The 23,352-nt window shown below is 37.3% G+C and overlaps 1 protein-coding gene across 1 annotated transcript; it reads left to right on the top strand.

The window, feature by feature from the left end:
• The first annotated feature begins 326 nt into the window (after positions 1–326).
• Positions 327–21,715, top strand: LOC146785058 (uncharacterized). The gene is made up of 5 exons (XM_085636069.1): positions 327–377; positions 10,681–10,721; positions 18,696–19,133; positions 20,089–20,304; positions 21,356–21,715. The coding sequence occupies exons 3-5, from the start codon at positions 18,696–18,698 to the stop codon at positions 21,617–21,619; spliced, it is 918 nt and encodes a 305-aa protein (XP_085492195.1). The 5' UTR covers positions 327–377; positions 10,681–10,721; the 3' UTR covers positions 21,620–21,715.
• Positions 21,716–23,352: the final 1,637 nt, after the last annotated feature.

Below are 23,352 nucleotides of genomic sequence, written 5' to 3'. Positions count from 1 at the left end.
ACTTGCTAGGAAAGATTTAACACGATTTATAAGGAGCACGCACGCACACCACGTTATTTTGCAGTTTTTGGGTGTTTGCCACTCTTACTATACACATTACGGTACACGTGTATTGCATACTTTGTGAGGCGCACACTGCATTACAAACGTTTCCCTGGATTGCATTGCACACTTGCTCTGTTGTCCGAAATCGTACAATTATTACTTAAAATACAACTTACAATGCATTTGCCTTTCGAATAGATGGCTAGATTTCAGAAAACATTTGAACTAACTCCCTTTTATTTCTCTTTTCCTTGACCTAAACTGGGAGAGCAGACATTCAAGACATTTCGTGGGTCATCCAGTACGACCAAAACGATCTCTATTGCTAAAAGGTAAGCAGCTTCTATTGTATTTCCGTTTACACAATGAAGTCACTGAACGTTTTCTGTCGTGTTTGGCTAATGACAAGTGCAGTGGTTTTGCGATCTCAACCTTTGGCAACATGTTAGGCGCTTTGTAGTTACCACAGTGCGCTTCGTATCTGAATGCATTTAAACTTCCGACCCGCGCTTTTTTGTCAAGTTTGCAATAAAATATTTGGTGAGCGTAGATTGGGCAGAATTTAGAAGGGACACACATAGACAGCACATAACCTGGATGCTTTTGGCTTTCGCCAGTATTTCGGTATACATTACGGTACCGCTTCGCCATCGTTGGGTATCCTGCTTATTTTGATTTGTAAGCGTAACGTTTAGATGCCATCATTTTGTTTTTAGCTTAAAACCGAACAGCTTTCGAAACATATTAGGCCAACTTTAACGAATGCACATGCAGTACATTGACTTGCTCTTTTTGCTTGCACCACTAATGCTAGCCTTATTACGGTAACGTTTTGATTTAGTTTGCCACTTATTTCATCCTCACTGAAACACTCTATGCATAAGATACTTTAACATCGATTGCATTGCAAATTTGCGACTGTTGCCAGTCATCTGCAATTATATGCTAGTATACAATTTTCGCACCCGAGGAATATTAATGCGCTTGATACTTTTTACATGTCTTACGACTGTTTTACTTTTGTTGGCAAAATGTGTTTTGTGATGCGAAACATTTATGTGAAATGTTTTCATATGCATGCCTCCTTTTGGAACTGACTTTTGGCCTATGATTGCAGTTATGGTGCGCGCATTCTATAGATTTGGGTTTATTTCTATTCGTTTGGCTTGACATTTGAATACATTTACCATGTTCCGGTTGGGATTCTTTGCATTTGCTTTTAAGGTACATTGTTTACGTATAGGTACCGTCTAAAACGCGTCTTTACCTTACTTAAATCTCTAAGGCTTCTATGCTAATGGAACCAACTGAAACAAGTGTGTGATGAGGGGGGCGAAAAGGGGGGAGGGGGGTTAAGCTTATACTAGCAGTGACATTTTGTCATGTGATGTTTGTTAGACTTTTGGAGGGGGTGGGAGGGGTTTCACAAAGTACGCTAGCGGGACGAGGTATCCTTTTCTAAATTATTTCATCGCTCCTCGAAGGTTACTTAATTTTAGTGTTTGCTGTACAAACATTGGCGTTCATGTATGTATTACCCGCAGTAATGCAGATACTACTGTGCAATTGTTTTTGGGGAATCACGCGTTGGAAAAAAATGAATTTTTTCATTCAGAACATATGGTTCATAGCTTAAAAATGTCATGCACTGTTTGGCATACATCTCTGCTGCCTTTATCTTCAATACTAACCTTTAATATTTGTATACTACATAAATTACTCCTCTCGCTACTCCTTTATGTTTATTACACACTTTATCTTCTTTAATCTTCTCTTTGTTTTCCATGATTTTTCATAATTTACAACTAAAAGTTGACAATAGCTAATGATGAGAAAGTGAGCATGCAGGTGAGAACCAATCTGCTAACTCAAATGGTGTGACTGACGTGAGGCTCTGCAAACGTTTTGTACAAGTTTTACCTTTTGCTATTCCTATTTTCAGCAGTAATAGCGCACACTCGCCACCATGCATTTCACATCATGCATTCTCCAAAACACACGCTACACCACACACTCTTTAGCGCACATTGAAATTCACTCTCTTCTATCCACTCTCTACAGCACACTCATTGTGTGACTTAGTGCGTGTAACTTAGCGCGTGTAACTTAGTGCGTGTAACTTAGCGCAGGTAACTTAGCGCGGGTAACTTAGCGCGGGTAACTTAGCGCGTGTAACTTAGCGCGTGTAACTTAGCGCGTGTAACTTAGCGCGTGTGACGCTCTGTTGCACGCGCTCTGTTGCACGCGCTCTGTTGCACGCGCTCTGTTGCACGCGCTCTGTTGCGCGCGCTCTGTTGCGCGCGCTCTGTTGCGTGCGCTTTGTTGCACGCACTGTGTCACACGCTCTCATGCACTATCATTTCACATACTCTTTAGCATACTACTTTTTGTACACATTTTTATATACATCCCCTCAACATGCACCACAGCAAATTTACATCTCTAATGCCTTTATCTTCACTACTATCCTTTATTATTTGTACACTGCATACATTACTCTTGCTCCTGTCGCTACTCCTTTATGTATGCTACACTATGCCTCTTCTTTATACTCCTCTTTGTTTCCCTTGCTTTTCTCATACTTTCAAACTGAGAAAGTGAGCATGCAGGTGAGAACCAATCTGCAAACTCCAATGGTGTTACTTACGTGAGGCTCTGACAACTTTTTCTGAATTTTTTTCATTTTCCTATCCCTGTTTTCAACAGTAATTGCTCACACTCCACACCATGCATTTTTCACCATGCATTCTCAAAAACACACTTCACACCACACACTCTTTAGCACACATTCTCATTTACACTCTTTTATCCACTCTCTACAGTACTCTCATTGTGTAACTTACCACATGTGGCTTAGCGCAGGTAACTTAGCGCATGTAACTTAGCGCATATGACAGCATGGTGCATATACTCTGTAGCACGCAGTTTAGTTACAGCCTCTATGGCACTCTCTGTACTACCAGCTCTTTACCACAGGCTCTCTGCCACACACTGTATGCCACACACTTTTCTACATGCTATCTTTTGGCAGGCGCTTTCACATACTACCTACTGTACACATTGTAATACACATCTCCTCTACATGCAGCATAGCTAATGCTTCCAACTACTACCATTATTATCCTCCTATCCTTTACTATCAGTCAAACACTACACACACTACTTTTACTGCTCAAAACTACTTCTTCATGTACAGTACATACTGTCTCTTCTTTATTCACACTTTTTATTCCCTTCTTTTTGGACACTTTCAGCCTATTTGTCAAAAAAAAATAATAAACAGAAAGTGAGCATGCACGTGACAACCAATCTGCACAATGCAATGGTGTTACTTATGTCACGCACTGTCAACTTTGTGGGCAACTATTTTCTTTAGCTAGCTGTGTTTTCACCATTAATACACTATTTTTTGATGCGCACTCTTTCCCAAGCCCTCTTTTCCGCGCACTTTCCCGCGCCCTCTTTCCCGCGCCCTCTTTCCCGCGCCCTCTTTCCCGCGCCCTCCTCCCCGCGCCGTCTTCCCCGCGCCCTCTTCCCCGCGCCCTCTTCCACACGTAGTCTCAATACACATACTTTACTGCACACCATTTTTAGCACACCTCTTAAACATCGTAGCTAATGCTAGCTTTTTTTACTACATGCATAGCCCAAACAGCACCATACATCTCTAATGCCTTTATCTTCACTACTATCCTTTATTATTTGTGCACTGCATACATTACTCTTGCTCCTGTCGCTACTCCTTTATGTATACTACACTCTGCCTCTTCTTTATACTCCTCTTTGTTTCCCTTGCTTTTCTCATACTTTCAAACTATAAGTTGACAATAGCTGATGATGAAAAAGTGAGCATGCAGGTGAGAACCAATCTGCAAACTCCAATGGTGTTACTTACGTGAGGCTCTGTCAACTTTTTCTGAAATTTTTTCTTTTTCCTATCCCTGTTTTCAGCAGTAATTGCTCACACTCCACACCATGCATTTTGCACCATGCATTCTCAAAAACACACTTCACACCACACACTCTTTAGCACACACTCTCATTTACACTCTTTTATCCACTCTCTACAGTACTCTCATTGTGTAACTTACCACATGTGGCTTAGCGCAGGTAACTTAGCGCAGGTAAATTAGCGCATGTAACTTAGTGCATATGACAGCATGGTGCATATACTCTGTAGCACGCAGTTTAGTTACAGCCTCTATGGCACTCTCTGTACTACCAGCTCTTTACCACAGGCTCTCTGCCACACACTGTATGCCACACACTTTTCTACATGCTATCTTTTGGCAGGCGCTTTCACATACTACCTACTGTACACATTGTAATACACATCTCCTCTACATGCTGCATAGCTAATGCTTCCAACTACTACCTTTATTATCCTCCTATCCTTTACTATCAGTCAAACACTACACACAATACTTTTACTGCTCAAAACTACTTTTTCATGTATACTACATACTGTCTCTTCTTTATTCTCACCTTTTTTCCACTTCTTTTTGGACACTTTCAGCCTATTTGTCAAAAAAAACCAATAAACAGAAAGTGAGCATGCACGTGACAACCAATCTGCACAATGCAATGGTGTTACTTATGTAACGCACTGTCAACTTTGTGGGCAACTTTTCTTTAGCTAGCTCAGTGTTTTCACCATTAATACACTATTTATTTATTTATGCGCACTCTTTCCCGCGCCCTCTTTCCCGCGCCCTCTTTCCCGCGCCCTCTTTCCCGCGCCCTCTTTCCCGCGCCCTCTTTCCCGCGCCCTCTTTCCCGCGCCCTCTTTCCCGCGCCATCTTTCCCGCGCCCTCTTTCCCGCGCCCTCTTTCCCGCGCCCTCTTTCCCGCGCCCTCTTTCCCGCGCCCTCTTTCCCGCGCCCTCTTTCCCGCGCCCTCTTTCCCGCGCCCTCTTTCCCGCGCCCTCCTCCCCGCGCCCTCTTCCCCGCGCCCTCTTCCACACGTACTCTCAATACACATACTTTACTGCACACCATTTGTAGCACACCTCTTAAACATCGTAGCTAATGCTAGCTTTTTTTAATAGATGCATAGCCCAAACAGCACCATACATTTGGGGAAAGTGCTCCATGTAGGCATCTCCACCGTAGCACCCCAGAACGATGAAGCCCTGTAAACAAACAAAGATACACAGTTAGTTACAAAACATACAATATGCCTTACCTAAGTCCCGCAAACAACACCATACTTACAAAGGAAAAGCCTCCCTGCATGCCGCCGCACTGGAACGACCCTCACTGCTGAAGACCTGTAACGAAACAGAAAAAAAAAATGAGTTACTTACAATATGCCTTACCTAAGTCCCACAAACAGCACCATACTTACCGAGGAAAGCACTCCCTGCACGCCGCTGCACCGGAATGACCCACACCGCTTAAGCTCGAGAAACAAAAAGTTAGATAAAAAGCAAGCAAACAACAAAACAGCCAAAAAACATAGCACATTGCTTGCCATACTGCTTCAGGAAGAATTTGCCTCACAGCCATAAACATAAGCCGGAAAAGGCCAAAGATAAAATAGAAGAAACATGCCCACCATCAAATATGGGTCCGGCTGGGCAAAAGAGAAAAGTTGCAAAAAAAGACACCCATGATTCTGAAGAGCGTGGGGCAGGCTGAGGGAAACTTCCTCAACAAATGCTTGCTATGGGAAAGGGGAGAGAAAAGAGTTGGGCCAAAAAAAACAATACATAGATGGCTGTGCACAATTAAATAATGTATTATTGATTTTAAAGAATTTAGCAAAATGGGAAGTTTGCATGGAGTACTTAAATTCACGATTGAATGAAGCAGTGTGTATGTGTAGGTTTATGTAAATGCCTGTGTGACATCGTGAAAATGTGAATATAAACCACATTTGGCATTAGCTGTTGATGGGGAAGTAAGCATGCACATGCAAAACAATCGGAAAACTCAAATGGTGTTAATAACATGAGGCGCTGGCAACTTTTACGTTAGAGCAGTTGAATTTATTAGATAGCAATATAGTTTAGTTTTCTACAAACAGTCTTGCGTTTGCACTGTTTACCATACAATCTTTAACATGCACTCTTTAACATGCTATATTTTACAGAATACAATTTAAAGCGCGCTTTTTTAGAGACACCTCCTCTACATATATCATACTTAATGCCTACATTAAGACTACTGTTGGTCGTTAGACGCGCCTCTTTTTAATCCTTTCTTTGGGGAACTTTCAAGCTATATGCTGCCGAATTTTAACAATGAAGAAGTGAAGATACAATTAAAGTATTTGGCAAACCTCAATAGTGTTACTGACATTAAACACTCAACACTACCAGGGGATTTGGACTTTGCCTATGTCAATTTTTCCAGCAATAATATACTTTAATCCTCTACAAACACTCTTTTGCACGCACACTGTTGCACGCGCTCTATTGCACGCGCTCTGTTGCACGCACTCTGTTGCATGCACTTCTTAAATGCTCTCTGCCATACGCTCTATCATGCACTATGCTTTTACATACTCTTTACCATACTACCTGTTGCACACCTTTTTAAGTACATCTCCTCAACATACACCACATCTAATGCTTACATCACTACTGACCTTTATCCTCAACACTATCCTTTACAATTTAACACTACATACATTACTCTTACTCCTCTCGCTACTCCTTAACGTAAAAGACACACTGCCTCTTCTTTATTCTCCTCTTTGTTTTCGTTTCTTTTTCATATTTTAAACCTAAACGTTGACAATAGCTGATGATGAGAAAGTGAGCATGCAGGTGAGAACCAATGTGCAAACTACAATGGTGTTACTTACGCGATGCTCTGTCAACTTTTTATACAATTATTTCCTTTTACTAACCCTGTTTTCAACAGAAATTGCGCACACACCACAGCATGCATTTTACACCATGCATTCTCCAAAACACACTCCACAACACACACTCTTTAGCACACATTCTCATTCACACTCTTTTAGCCACTCTCTACAGTACTCTCATTGTGTAACTTGACACATGTGGCTTAGCAACTGTGACTTAGCGCAGGTAACTTAGCGCGTGTAACTTAGCGCATATGACAACATGGTGCATATACTCTGTAGCACGCACTATATTTACAGCCTCTATGGCACTATCTGTACTACCAGCTGTTCACCACAGCCTCTCTGCCACACGCTCTATGCAACCCACTTTCCTACACGCTGTCTTTTGGCATACACTTTAACATACTACCTATTGTGCAAATTGTAATACACATCTCCTCTACATGCACCCTAGCTAATGCTTATAACTCTACTACCTTTATTATCCTCCTATCCTTTACTATCAGACAAACACTACACACACTACTCTTACTGCTCTTTCTACTCCATGTATACTACATACTGTCTCTTCTTTATTCTCACTTTATTTTCCCCTACATTTTTGACACTTTCAGCCTATTTGTTGGCAATAACTAATTTTGAGAAAGTGAGCATGCACATGACAACCAATCTACACAATGCAATGATGTTACTTATGTAAGGCACTGTCAACTTTTTGGGAAAGTTTTTCCTTTACGTAGCTCAGTGTTTTCACCATTAATAGACTATTTCTTTATGCACCCTCTTCCCTGCCCCCTCTTCCCCGCCCCCTCTTCCCCGCCCCCTCTTTCCCCGCGCCCTCTTCTCGCGCCCTTTTTCCCGCGCCCTCTTTCCCGCGTCCTCTTTCCCGCAATCTCTTCCCCGCCCCCTCTTCCCCGCCTCCTCTTTCCCCGCGCCCTCTTTCCCCGCCCCCTCTTTCCCTTTCCCTCTTTCCCTTTCCCTCTTTCCCCGCCCCCTCTTTCCCTGCCCCCTCTTTCCCCGCCCCCTCTTTCCCCGCCCCCTCTTTCCCCGCCCCTCTTTCCCGGCCCCTCTTTCCCGGCCCCTCTTTCCCGGCCCCTCTTTCCCCGCCCCCTCTTTCCCCGCCCCCTCTTTTCACGCGCCCTCTTTCCACGCGCCCTCTTTCCACGCGCCCTCTTTCCACGCGCCCTCTTTCCACGCGCCCTCTTTCCACGCACACTCTTTCCACGCGCCCTCTTTCCTTTGCCATGCACTCTGTTGCACGCGCTCTGTTGCACGCGCTCTGTTGCACGCGCTCTGTTGCACGCGCTCTGTTGCACGCGCTCTGTTGCACGCGCTCTGTTGCACACACTCTGTTGCACACACTCTGTTGCACACACTCTTTTGCACACACTCTTTTGCACACACTCTTTTGCACACACTCTGTTGCATGCACTTCTTAAATGCTCTCTGCCACACACACTCTCATGCACTATGATTTTACATAATCTTTAGCATACTACCTGTTGCACACATTTTTAGGTACATCTTCTCAACATGCACCACAGCTAATGCTTACATCTCCACTCTCTTTATCCTCACTACTATCCTTTAAAATTGTACTGTACATACATTACTCTTACTCCTCTTGCTACTCCTTGACGTATGACACACTGCCTCTTCTTTACTCTCCTCTTTGTTTTCCTGGCTTTTTCAAACTTTGAACATTTAAGTTGACAATAGCTGATGATGAGAAAGTGAGCATGCAGGTGAGCACCAATCTGCAAACTCCAATGGGGTTACTTACGTGAGGCTCTGTCAACTTTTTCTCAAAGTTTTTCAGTTTCCTATCCCTGTTTTTAATTGTAATAGCACACACTGCTTTTTACACCATGCATTCTCTATTATACATTCTGTACCACACATTCTTTAGCACACATTCTCATTCACACTCTTTTAGCCACTCTCTACAGTACTCTCATTGTGTAACTTGACACATGTGGCTTAGCAACTGTGACTTAGCGCAGGTAACTTAGCGCGTGTAACTTAGCGCATATAACAACATGGTGCATATACTCTATAGCACGCACTATATTTACAGCCTCTATGGCACTCTCTGTACTACCAGCTCTTTACCACAGCCTCTCTGCCACACGCTCTATGCAATACTACACGCTGTCTTTTGGTATGCACTTTAACATACTAGCTACTGTGCAAATTATAATACACATCTCCTCTACATGCACCCTAGCTAATGCTTACAACTCTACTACCTTTATTATCCTCCTAGCCTTTACTATCAAGCCAACACTACACACACTACTCTTACTGCTCTTTCTACTCCATGTATACTACATACTGGCTCTTCTTTATTCTCACTTTATTTTCCACCAAATTTTTCACACTTCCAGCCTATTTGTTGGCAATAACTAATGATGAGAAAGTCAGAATGCACATGACAACCAATCTGCACAATGCAATGATGTTACTTATGTAAGGCACTGTCAAATTTTTAAGAAAGTTTATCCTTTAGATAGCTCAGTGTTTGCGCCATTAATAGACTATTTCTTTATGCACCCTCTTTCCCCGCGCCCTCTTTCCCCGCGCCCTCTTTCCCCGCGCCCTCTTTCCCCGCGCCCTCTTTCCCGCGCCCTCTTTCCCCGCGCCCTCTTTCCACGCGCCCTCTTTCCACGCGCCCTCTTTCCACGCGCCCTCTTTCCACGCGCCCTCTTTCCTTTCCATGCGCTCTGTTGCATGCATGCTGTTGCATGCGCTCTATTGCACGCGCTCTGTTGCACACTCTCATGCACTATGATTATACATAATGTTTACCATACTACCTGTTGCACGCATTTTTGTGTACATCTTCACAACATGCACCAGAGCTAATGGTTACATCTCTACTGTCTTTATCCTCACTACTATCCTTTAAAATTGTACTGTACATACATTACTCTTACTCCACTCGCTACTCCTTGACGTATGACACACTGCCTCTTCTTTACTCTCCTCTTTGTTTACCTAGCTTTTTTCAAACTTTAAACCTTTAAGTTGACAATAGCTGATGATGAGAAAGTGAGCATGCAGGTGAGAACCAATCTGCAAACTCCAATGGGGTTACTTACGTGAGGCTCTGTCAACTTTTTCTCAAAGTTTTTCAGTTTGCTGTCCCTGTTTTCAACTGTAATAGCACACACTGGCCACAATGCTTTTTACACCATGCATTCTCTATTACACATTCTGTACCACACACTCTTTAGCATACATTCTCATTCACAATTTCTTCCATCTACTCTTTACAGCACACACATTCTGTGACTTCACACATGTGGCATGACACGTGTTACTTTGCGCCTCTGCCTTAGCCCCTGTACCTTAGCGCATGCGCCAATATGTTGCATAATTCCGTGCTGCAGACTACCATGGGATGAATTATGTGAAGCACTGACAAGTTTTATTGCCTTTGTTTTTGTACCGTACTGTTTGTCTTTTTTAATGAAACTATTTAAATATTATACTCTAAGAAAAACACTCTACTACTCTTTTCTTCACATTCTGCTACACATTCTCGATGTACACTTTTTTGGCTACACATTGTCTACACTATGCTACATTTTACAACACTTTTTCTACCATACTCGACAGAAACCTTACACTACAAACCATCTCCATATTATTACATCTGTATTGCTCTTTGGGATACAATTTCTACTTGTGTTTTCCCTCCATTACATCTACCAACTTTATGAGCCATGCAAAAATTACTTAATTTCGTTACTATTGACAACTTACTGTATATTACTATGCTAAATCAACATTAATACTTGTTTTTATTCTTCCATAGATAACTGTGAGAAGTTGCGCATTCTTTTTCAAGGCATCAAGGTGAAAGTATCTTAATTTATTGTTGATACACCAGCCTATGGTGAAAACAAATCAGTTGGGATCATTAGAATATATATATATTTTTTTTGAAACATACTCATTGTTTTCAGCATGCATAACCTCTGTTAACGATACCTATAGGCTGTTGAGAAAGTCTAGTGCTTACAAATCCGTAAACATCATTCACAGACTATTTAAGAAACACTGACCTTTGCTTAAAGCACAACATTCGTGGAAACACTACAAGCGTATAGAAACACACAACAAATGCATGCTTAGAAAACACTTCTATTCATTTTAGAATCCTATGCATATAGCATAAATTTAATAAAGTATACATCTAACCTATCTCACAGAAATTAGTTTGCTGAACAGCATCTATTTATTACTTACTGTTATTAGCAGCACAAGGGAAGTTGCATGAACCTTGTATAGCTATACAAATAAATAGTAACTACTCAGAAAAGTTAGAAAGTGTATATAAATTTTAATATATGCTAGTTAGCATTATACTTGTATAGAAGCATACAGATATATAGTCCATACAAGAAACTTACAACACTAAAATACAGCATCCAAAGAACGCTACAATACAAACCTATAATAGGTAGTTTAATACCGGCAGTTTATTTGAACAATATTTTGGTGTCGCTATTAATATCATGGAAATACTGCAGGCAGCTTATCATCAAGGGCATAACAAATTTTCTCCTACTTCGCGGGGCAAACAATGTTTGCCAAACAGCACATTCGCAATCATACACAATAGCTACAAACCTGCTAATACATGGACTGTAGAAGATTTACATGCCATTATGGACTTAGGGGATGCTTTATATATAGATATGCATTCCATAAATCAAGAACAGCTTATGCATCCTGATGATTTACCAAATTATATCCAACACAATGACACTATCTATTCGCTTAAGCTTAAACAACCTTCTTATGGGGATATACTGAAACAGTTTGACCCATCTTCGCCAAATATGCAAACAGTATTGAGAGCTGCACTCAATTTGCATTGCGGTGTTTTACTTTGCATGGATATGTATGTTATAGCTACTATGCACAGTGAAAATTCATACTTTGTATTTGACTCGCATAGCCGCGACACCACAGGAATGCCTCACCCAAATGGGACATGTATTACCATACAAATATCATTTGAAGGGCTTATACAGTACATAACAAATCTGGCATATAGTCTAAAGCGACCCAATAGTAATTACTTACCATATGAATTAACTCCAATAGATATAATTCCAATTAAAAAAGATTCACTACATAAGGCAATGCTCATAGCAGAGAAAAATGCAAGTGCCATATTACACAAGCATATTTATGTGCATTCTACTAAAGCATGTACAGATTTATTCACACACACATTAAGAACTCGCATACAAAATGAAAGAGATTGCCTCCAAAGATCAAAGGCAGGTACTCTTCAGCCATCAGCATCATTAGCTAGTGATCAGCATATTCCCCCCTCACAAAATTGCATTGTGCCTATAACAACTGCACAACTGACGCTACCTACCTGCACTAGCATAGATACAACAGAATATGCAAGTAACTCACATAATACTCCGACATACGCAAATATACTTAGAAATACACTTAGACACAACACAAGAGTCACGAGTTGTGATACAAAAAACATACAGACACAAAACATCACAGGCTCAACAAGTGATTTGCATAATAACGCATATATACAAAGCTCCCATCCTACAAACAAACCTAACACTCAGGGTAACAAAATACTTAGCCCAAAAAATAACCCCAAGACTATATTGTCCAAAATGCATATTAACATCAGGAACAACATAGAACAAACTTTTTGGCCACAAACACAACAACATATAAATGTCGTAAATAGTACAGACAAACAGCAAACACAAACAAATCTTACACTACCATCAAGGTGTACACAATCTATACAAAATAGTCTATTTGCTATTCTACATAACTACTGTAAACCCGCACATAGTTGGGATAGTCAAGACTTGCAATCTATTATGGGACTTGGAAATGCACTATATATTGAAATGCAGTCAATTAATAAAGAAAATTGTATGCAACCACAATATTTACCCAATTACATAGAGCACAATGGCGTTATATATGCAATTAAGCAAAAAAAGAGCATAACGTTGGAGGAAAAGCAAACAGAAATGCAAAATGCAAGGCTTTTGAGAACCCTTACTTCAATGCATTTGAACAGTGGTATATTGATTTGTTTTAATGCATACGCTATTTCAATATTCAAAACGATTCATGCATACTTTGTATTTAATTCAAATAGCCAAAATGAGGAAAACCTCCTGCTAAGGGGACCTCTATTGCTTTACAAATCAAATCACCTGAGCAGGTTATTGATTACATCAGAACGTTGGCTCTCCAGAACAAAGTACCACATTCGTTAAGTTTTACTTTATACTTCACTCCAGTTACAGTACGCAAAATTAGCAAATTGTCACTTGAGACAACACAAAGAAAACATAGAGAGAAAAAAGTTACACCTATAAGAGACATGTATATCCATACTACTAAGTTAACTCTACATGCCTCTATACATATCACACCTATAGAGTTACAACTAGAAAATACAATTACAGAAACACTCAACAGCGATAGGCAAATGCATACAGAGAATTCCACAACCACAAGTCATATTGAATCTATCATAGCTATTAACAATCCCAATCCAATAACAAACACATTTACACATAATGCTGGGATTCACAATGAACCAAATGCAATAGAAGTACAACCAAATAACTGTAACAGAAAAAGATTGCATGAACAAGAAACAGAAAATACACTTAATGCCACAAATATAACATCTTTGACAAATGCCACAATTAGTACTTTCCATGCACAAATTAAATATGGCCCAGAGTATGCTTACACTATTTGCAATCAGTTGTGGCATAAACAAAGTTTGCAAACTACGCACAAGTTAAAAAAAAGGGCTAAATTCATAGAATGTAACATTAGTCAATATCAAACAGAAGATATATGCCGGACATGTTACAACTATATTGCCAAGGACAAAATACCACCATGTTCTTTCTATAATGGGATGACATTTCCTGATATCCCACCTGAATTACACTTGCATAATTTAGAAGAGAGATTAGTATCGCCAAGAATACCTTTTTTACAAATCAGAACGCTGCCGCGAGGCTTCCAAAAATCTCTCTCAGGTGCAGTAGTTAACGTTCCTGCCGATGTTATGACAACTGTAACTGTTTTACCAAGACAAATTAATGATAACATGACGATTCCAATAAAATTAAAACGCAAATTAAGCTATAAATCCTATACCCATTTCGAAAATGTAAGGCCAAACAAAGTAAAGCGTGCAGCTCTATATTTAGCAACTACTAGCAGTATGTTCCAAGAATATGGAGTCACTGTTAATAAAGATTGGGAATATACACCAGAGAATATGCCACCTTGTAATGCCACTTCTGATGCAAACAATACATCAGATTCATCAGACAACATTGCAGCTGGGAATTTAGATACTATGCTATCTAATGAAACTATAACTACAGAAAGCATTAACATTATTAACTTGGCACCTGCAGAATATAACACACCAAGGGGTCTATATGAAGACAAAGATTCTGAATATTTAGCTTTCCCCACTATTTTTTGTGGGAAGCGAAGGCCAACAAACAAAGAAAGGCATGTACCAATACATTACAGTACAATATGTCAATGGGAATTAAGAAGTTATGATTTAAGAGTAGCAAAGTCCATGACAAATGTTTTCTTCAAATTGAAAAAGTTGCATATTAAGCAAATACAGAGCAAAATATACATCTCACTTAGAAAATATTTTACCAATGGTAACATTATTACAGCAAAAGACATCAAACAAAAATTAGATAGCATTTTCCAATTTAATGAGGGATATAAAATACTAAAAACAATACGTGGCTCACCACCATATTGGGAGCAATGCAAAAAAGACTTATTTGCTATGATAAGACAATTAGGGATACCAACATTTTTTTTAACATTATCAGCAGCAGAAACTAAATGGTATCATTTAATCAACATACTATTACGCACTGAGAAAAAAAAAGAATGTACAGAAGAAGAATTCAAAAAAATGTCATGGGAGGAAAAATGCAAATTAATACAGAGAAATCCCATTACTTGTGCCCGACATTTTGACTTTCAAGTTAGAAAATTCTTTAATTGTATATTACTGCATAAAAGTAACCCAATTGGCAAGGTGATAGATTACTTTTATAGAGTAGAATTTCAACAAAGAGGATCACCACATATACATGCTATAATATGGATTGAAAGAGCTCCACAGTATGAAACTTCAGAAGTTACTACTGTTACAGCTTTTATAGATAAATATATAACCTGTGCAAAACAACAAGATACAAATATCGAGGCTTTATTGCCACTACAAAAGCATGGACATACCAAAAATTGTCGTATTAAACATAAAAGAACATGCAAATACCAGTACCCAAAATATCCAATGCCAGAAACTTTTATACTGGAACCATTACCACTAGACAAAACTGATCAAGAGCTCTTACAGAAAATCGAACTAATCCACCTAACTATGAACACGCAAGAGTTCTCACATTATTCCTTTGAACAGTTTTTAGATACAATGAAACTAGATCTAAGTCAATATGTTAGATGTATACGCTGCATTATAGAAAAAAATACAATTTTCCTAAAAAGAACACCAGCTGAATGCTTTATTAATAACTACAATACGACAATTTTACAAGCATGGCAAGCAAACATTGATATACAATACATCTTAGACGCATATGCATGTGCCGTATATATAGTATCATATATTAGTAAATCACAGCGTGGAATGAGCAAGTTGATTGCACAAGCAGCAAAAGAAGTTTATCACAATCCAAGCATAAAAGAGCAGCTTAAGCATATAGGTAACAAATTCCTAAACTGTACAGAAATAAGCGCGCAAGAAGCAGCCTATCTTATACTTCAAATTCCTTTACGCAAAAGTTCTAGATCGTATGTTTTCATTAATACAAGCCCTCCAGAAAAGCGTACCTACTTATTAAAAGACATTGAGACTATAAATTTGTTACCTGATACATCCAATCAAATACAATATGATAATGTAATAGTAAAGTACAGCAAACGTCCTACAGATTTGGAAACGTGTACATTAGCTGACTATGCATCTATGTATCATGGAAATCATAAAAATAGAAAGCAGAAAAATGCAACAGACCATGATAATTTCCTCACCGAAAACAACTTTTATAGCTCGGATGAGGAAGAACTTGAAATTAATATACCAAATAAAACTGCAGAAACAGATTATACAAAGCGGCAAAAACAAAAAATAATTCGGTATTGCAGGTTTAATAAAAAAAATGACCCTGAAAATTATTACAGAGAATTGCTAATGCTTTATTATCCCTGGAGAGTAGAAAATCAAATTATTGGTAATAAGGAAACATATTATGAAAAATACCTAGAACTTCAAAATATAGTTGACGCTAATCATACTAAGTATAATAGGCATAATACCCCTTTAACACCTAATGCCAATGGAGACTGTACATTGGACGCATTACTTATACCTCCAATGGATATAGAAACTGACGAAAACATTTGTCCTGAAGTTCAAACAAATGAACCACTATTATATGACTTATCATTTGATTTAGGCATTAGAAGTACAAGTAATGATGAACTTTTAACCAATAATATAATGCCAGATGACCAATATCACAGTTTGATGCAAAATCTTACAGATGAGCAACTTAACTTTATATACCATCACTTGCATTGGATAAAAACCAAAGAAACACCTTGCTATACGTTTTGCACAGGTGGTGCAGGAGTAGGGAAAAGCTTCCTTATAACAGCCCTTTACCAAACATTACTACGCTATTACAATACCAAAGCAGGGGAAAATCCTGATAACATTTATGTATTGCTTACAGCTCCAACAGGCAAAGCAGCACATAACATCCATGGTAAAACGCTACATAGTACATTCAAAATACCAGTTTCGCAATCGCTATCTCATAAACCACTCACTCATGAGAACAGGAGTGCACTTCAAAATGAATTATTGCATCTTAAATTGCTGATAATTGATGAAATATCAATGGTAGGCGCAAATCTTTTCAATTTTATACATAACAGGTTACAAGAAATTAAAATGTCCAAACTCCCTTTTGGTGGGATATCCATATTAGCTATTGGAGATTTTTATCAGTTAAAACCAGTATTTGACACATACATATTTGAAAATTCTAGGCATTCATACAGACCAGTAAGTACAAATTTATGGCAAACACACTTTAAGTTGTTTGAATTAACAAAAATTATGAGACAGCTAAACGACTTACCATTTGCTCAATTACTAAATAGATTAAGAGAAGGAAAACAAACTAATGACGATATTATACAAATACAAACACGCGAGCAAGACCCACCCCAAAACATTACCAAAACCATCCCTTATATAATGGCAACAAACAAAGAGGTTAATAATATTAATAATGAAGTTTTGTTACAACATATAACAAAATACCCTGTATACACATCAACCGCAATAGATACAGTTGCATCTGACCTAAGCGAAATTGTAAAAAAAAAAATACTAATGCAATTACCTGCAGATGCAACTAAGACCATGGGCCTGCCATTTATATTGCATATTGCATTAAAATTACGATACGATCTAACATGCAATATCAATGTTAACGATGGCTTAACAAATGGTGCAACAGGTATAGTTGAATTAGTAGAAACTATCAATAGCATTCCAAATGTGATATGGATTCTTTTTGATAAAGAAAATGTTGGCAAATTAACAAGACAGGAAAATAGGCACATATATCACAGTAACATTTCACCTCATTGGACACCAATTCATGTTATCTCTAGACATTTTCAATTTACACAAAAATTTATAACAATAATACGCAAGCAATTCCCACTACGCCAATCATCTGCACGTACTATACATAGAACACAAGGAGAAACTATTGAACCACTTTACATCCATTTTAACAATAGTAAAATACATCATTTGCATTATGTTGCTTTAAGCAGAGCAAAATCATTAGAAAACATATATATTAAAAACTTTAAGCAGGACAAAATAGTTGTCCACCCAAAGGTTCATGAAGAAATGGCCCGCTTAAGGACAGATATGCTATTAGAAATATCAGTACCACAATTATGTAATTATCTGCTAAACTTTAATGTTATTGTACACAACATACGTTCACTACAAAAAAATCACAAAGCTATACAAGCCGACACAAATATCATGAAGGCAGATATTATATGTCTCAATGAAATAAACACAACTAGGGAAGGGAACAGTCATTCATTATATATTGACCACTATCATCTGATGCTATTTGATAAATTCCATAATCAAAATACCAAGCATGGGATTGCTGTTTATTACAAGAAAAATATTTGCCTTTTGCCAATTTATGAAACACAGCACGAAATTGACATTTTACATTTTACTTTATTTATAAAGAATTGTGATTACTTATTTGTGATAATATACAGACCACCACATGTACAACTACAAAAACTTTTTCAAGTGTTAACTAGCGTATTGAGCTTTTACCCAAACTACAAATATATAATAATGGGCGACTTCAACATAGATTTAGCACAAGTATCACATAATGCAACACTACTTTTAGAATACATGCAAAACCAATTTCAATGTCACCAAAAAATACAAAACTACACAACAGACTACAATTCAACCTTAGACCATATATATGTTAATGAAGAGATAACTCACTTTGGTATACTAGAGTCCTACTATAGCGATCACAAAGCATTATGGGTAGCTATTTAATAAGCTGAAATTATCAATTTGTATGTTATTTTGCTTTAGGAATTTCCTTTCTTTACATGCTAGATTCAGAAGGTCTACTTACATTATTTGTCTCGTTGCAGATGATTTCTATACAAGAAATTAAGGAAACCAAACACGAGGAAAGCAAACCGTATCAAAAAGCAATACGAGCAAACATAGTCAAATGCTCTGCAAAAACACACTACAAAAACGCTAAGCAAGAAAATAAGATTTTATTCCACATTGCTCTTGCTGATGAAAGTGGGTCCATTAAAGGAACTTGCTACAATGATGATTTTTTCAAGCTAACAAAAGAAGGGAATGGAATTATAATTCGGAATTTTATAAACAAGAACAATGTCATCATCTTAACGAAACAAACAAAGATTTCGAGAATGCCACCATTAACGCTCCCGGAAACAATAACCCAAGAAGCAGTATATTTGCTACAGCCGCCTGCACCCCCAGTTTCTCCAATAAAAACTATAAGAAAAGCTAATTTACGGACATTGATGAGCATATTAGGGACAATATCAGAGGTACGTATCATAAAAAAATTAAGGTGCTTAACTATTGCATGTAGTAGTCTGTAAACTTACATACTATCAGCAACACTATCTGCCACACACACTTTGTAATCACACTCTTCAAACCACTATACCATACATTCAAAACCCATTTAGTAACTGCAACTCTTTAAAACACACACTATTAGCAGCACACTTTACTATAAACTATATACAACACTCACTCCAACACACATACTATCTACAAACATTTCAAGTAATAGCTGTTGCTTACTCCTTTTACACACACCACAAGGTTACATATAGTTAAAAACGGACACTCTCCATCTCATTCATTGCTACTTAAACTTTGCCAATACTCTGTAGTACAATCTACTACAAGCATACAACAATTTTTTATAGAGAAATAACATCTAAAGGCTATATTTAGGACTAATCGATGTAGAAACTCAAATAGAATACACAACATTGCTGCTAATAGCACTATACTTACTGCACAACACATACAATATCCTAGCAACTCTACTCGCTCATTTTACAATCTAAATTATATTTAACTAATATAATTTACGAAAAAAAACATTAACATCTGTAAAAATACACATCGGACACTAAATGCACTGTAAAGTGTTGATTACATGGAACAGTCCCACAAGTTTCAAACATGTAAAGTATTTTTACTATTTATTTCAAACACTTGTAAAAATGATAGCTATACAAAATATCATCATCTACTCTTTTATGTGCACTCTCCTACAAATTATATCATATATATACTTCCATACAAAAGTCTCTAACGCACACTCTCTAACATACACACTGTAGCACACACTATTACACAACTAATACACCACAACAATCAACAAACTTTTCACTCGCATGTTCTCTCCAATAAACAAAGATACAGCACAAGTGTATACTATCTATGCAAGAACCAATAACAATGATTGTTTATCAAATTTGACAGGAGGAAGAAACCAAAACTGTATTCATTGGAGGACAAGAAACAAAACTAAAATCAATAACAGTAAACGATGCAACAGACTCAGTGAAAATAACACTGTGGAGGGACGCAGCGGACTTTCCCATCGAACTTGGGAGCTACATAAAAATAACCCATCTGACAGTGCATGAATTTAACAACGAAAAAATATTAAATTCTACTCGGAATACACAATTGCAAGTAAGTACAAAGTAAAAAGACAATGCGAAAAACAAAAAATGTATTCTTTGCAAAGAAATTACTTACACATCTAGAACAGAAGACTCATTAAATTCACCATTTTTATATCACACGTAGTAACATCAGTTGCTCTTTTTTCAGCATACAATTTGGAATTCTACACATAAATCTCATACACATAGATGAAACACCAAAATACTATATAGCCTTTAAATACATGCATATACATTCATACAAAACACTCTCGAAATATCACAAACAACTTTTCTGTTTACCTTTCCTACAGCTCAACACCTAACGACAAACTTCAAAACATGTAGGTCAATACATTGCAAATCATACTACACCTTTCATTATAATAATTTTGCACACATTTTAAAATGCTAGTCCATAACCATGCCATATAAACTATTTTTGTCCATATCTACACCTTACCTACAAACACATGGAAACATAAAATATCTTACTTTATATATAGCACTAACTTACTATTAGAAAAGCACCAGAATCATACATTACTACATCTCAAGCAAAGCAACATCCAACTCTCTATCTATGTCTATATTTACCTTTTTGGAATACATACTAATCAAAAACTGCCTTAAATGCACTTTTCGATTTTACATTACCTATTACTTAACTTGGAGTTTATTTGCACTCTCTCACTACTTTCCTGTGCATATTCGAATTCTATTGCAAATTTTTCACAAAATGTGCCATATAAACATACATTTCTATAAATATCTGACACCTTTACATCATCTTGCATTACATTTAGAAACACTCTGCATCAAAAAAAATACAACACTGCCTTCATAAATTCCATAGGTAAGAACACATAAGTACGCACTTTGGGTCTTTGCCTTCAACTACATTTTTCACATTCTCTGAACCGCGCAGAACAAATGCAATTCACAGAAAAATCTTGGAGAAATTCCTTCAGCATCTAAAGAAATTTTTTATTTCTCTGAAAAGCACGTTAAAATATAGAAAAAAAAAAAATAGACAGTAAAAAATGGGTTTTATAACTGATGTTTTTTTCTATTTGCAGAAAATTGAGCCACCCCAAGAACAACTGCAGATAACTATATATGGACTCGAAAATACAACTCAGGAAAAAAGCACCATTACCATACAAATTCAAGATAATGAACATTTAAAATCGGTACAAATAAGCAATGCGCTTTTAATGGACCACCTACAAATTCCAGCAGATATTGAGGACTTTTCAGAGGCTCTTATGCCACATCTACCGAAAACACTAAATATAATATTTCAAAATGAACACATTGTCGAAATTCTTGACGAAGATTAAATTATGCAATATGCAAAAAGATAACTACTTTTGTAACTTTGAATAAAATGGATACATACAAAATAAATATTTTAGTTAATAAAAATCTTAAATCACATTTGACTTACTGTTTATTTTTTCTACGAAATAATGTTTGATATGTACTTGCATGTATTTATATGCGCCATTCGGATAAATAATTACACAATGACTTATGTATACATTTGGCAAGAATTGGGTACTAGTATTACTAAAAAAAAAAAAATATATAATTTCTAAATATTACTTAATGCACTTGGATAAGGATAATTACTCCTCCATTTAGAATATAGAACGTCCTATTCAAACCTTTCTCTTCACAACTAATAGTACACTATCTAAACAGTAGGTCACCCAACAATACTACTATTGTTAAAGTTACAGCTATTCGAATTGCTAATGACATTATGGTTTGCTTATCTTTAGAAAACAGTACACAAAAAACATTAGTATTTACTGTATCAATAGCTAACTCAATATATGTGTAGCTAACTCTGTCTGTAAGTACAAAGGCAATAAATGTTGCATTTAAGACTTATTAAGGTATTAACATTGGAAATAACAATACCTTTTGTTTAAATGTTTTAACAACAAAAACTTACCCAAAAACAATGTCATAAACAATGCCAATAGCTCTAACTTTACTAATGCCGAGACCATTGCATTGTAAATGCTTGTTGTCTCTGTTGGCGCATGAGTTCCGCGAGCTTACATGTCCTAGATTCTTACGCCTGTTACGGTTACGAGAGGATGCAGTACCGCCCGCCTCAGAATAACATGGGGGTATAGGGGTGTAAGATATACTGAACCTAATGCCGGGTTGAATGGAGGTTGGGGGGAAGAGGGCGGGGGGGTTATGTTCTTTTATTGTTCATACATGGCTTGCTTGACTGTGTACTTGGGCTTTGCATAGCCCATAATTGCATTTTACTGCCAACTGGCAGTCTTTTGAGCACTGTTTACTCTTGTTATCTTCTGTTTGTTTTGGGAAGTAACAATAAAACGGAATTGAACCATAAAATGAAAACATTATGAAAAACAGCAAAAACAATTGTTAAGTATAAATAACGGTATTTAAAATGTACATTTCCAAAAATATAAAATAACTAAATTAAAAACATAAATATGCAAACAAAATATATTTACAAAAACATACTTTAAAATCTCCCCACACTTTCCCCTATAAAAATAACATGCCACTGCTGAAAAATGTATTAAACATATATTTTTGTTTTAAAATGTTACAATGAACACATAAAAAATGAAATACAATATACACTACTACAAACTATTTAAAATAAATCAACACCTCATCAAATATTTTAGAATTAAATACATAAAAATGTAATTCAAAACTACCCCAACTATTTAACAAAAATATTGTAAATATCGATATTATATACAACGAAATTTTAGCAAACAATATATTTTACAATGATATCAAAAACAAGACTAAGGGCCTTTTTTATGTTTGGCGCTCCGACCGTCCAATCTCAGCGGCTGAGGGCGCCAGGAGACTACAGCGCCAGTGGTCTTCTGACTGCCTTATTACGAGTTTATTGTGGTGCCCGCATTGTAGCTGCAGAGATTTTGCAATGGTGGTGATTATTTTTCCATATGTATCGATACCTGAATGAGCATTTCAAATGTATTTGTATCAGACGCACATATATGCATGATACATGTGGAAAAATACCACGTATTCTTGGCTGGAG

The sequence above is a fragment of the Triturus cristatus genome, chromosome 11, assembly GCF_964204655.1.
Source record: "Triturus cristatus chromosome 11, aTriCri1.1, whole genome shotgun sequence".
Taxonomy (NCBI): Eukaryota; Metazoa; Chordata; class Amphibia; order Caudata; family Salamandridae; genus Triturus; species Triturus cristatus.
The sequence above is the reverse complement of the archived record's forward strand: the minus strand, read 5'-3'. Positions and strand labels throughout refer to the sequence as shown.

Bases quoted from the DNA above. Each gene is read 5' to 3' on its own strand.
- LOC146785058 (XM_085636069.1), top strand. From the start codon at position 18,696: ATGATTTCTATACAAGAAATTAAGGAAACCAAACACGAGGAAAGCAAA. The intron at 19,134-20,088 runs GTACGTATCATA...CAAATTTGACAG, and splicing joins TATTAGGGACAATATCAGAG to GAGGAAGAAACCAAAACTGT. The intron at 20,305-21,355 runs GTAAGTACAAAG...TTCTATTTGCAG, and splicing joins CTCGGAATACACAATTGCAA to AAAATTGAGCCACCCCAAGA.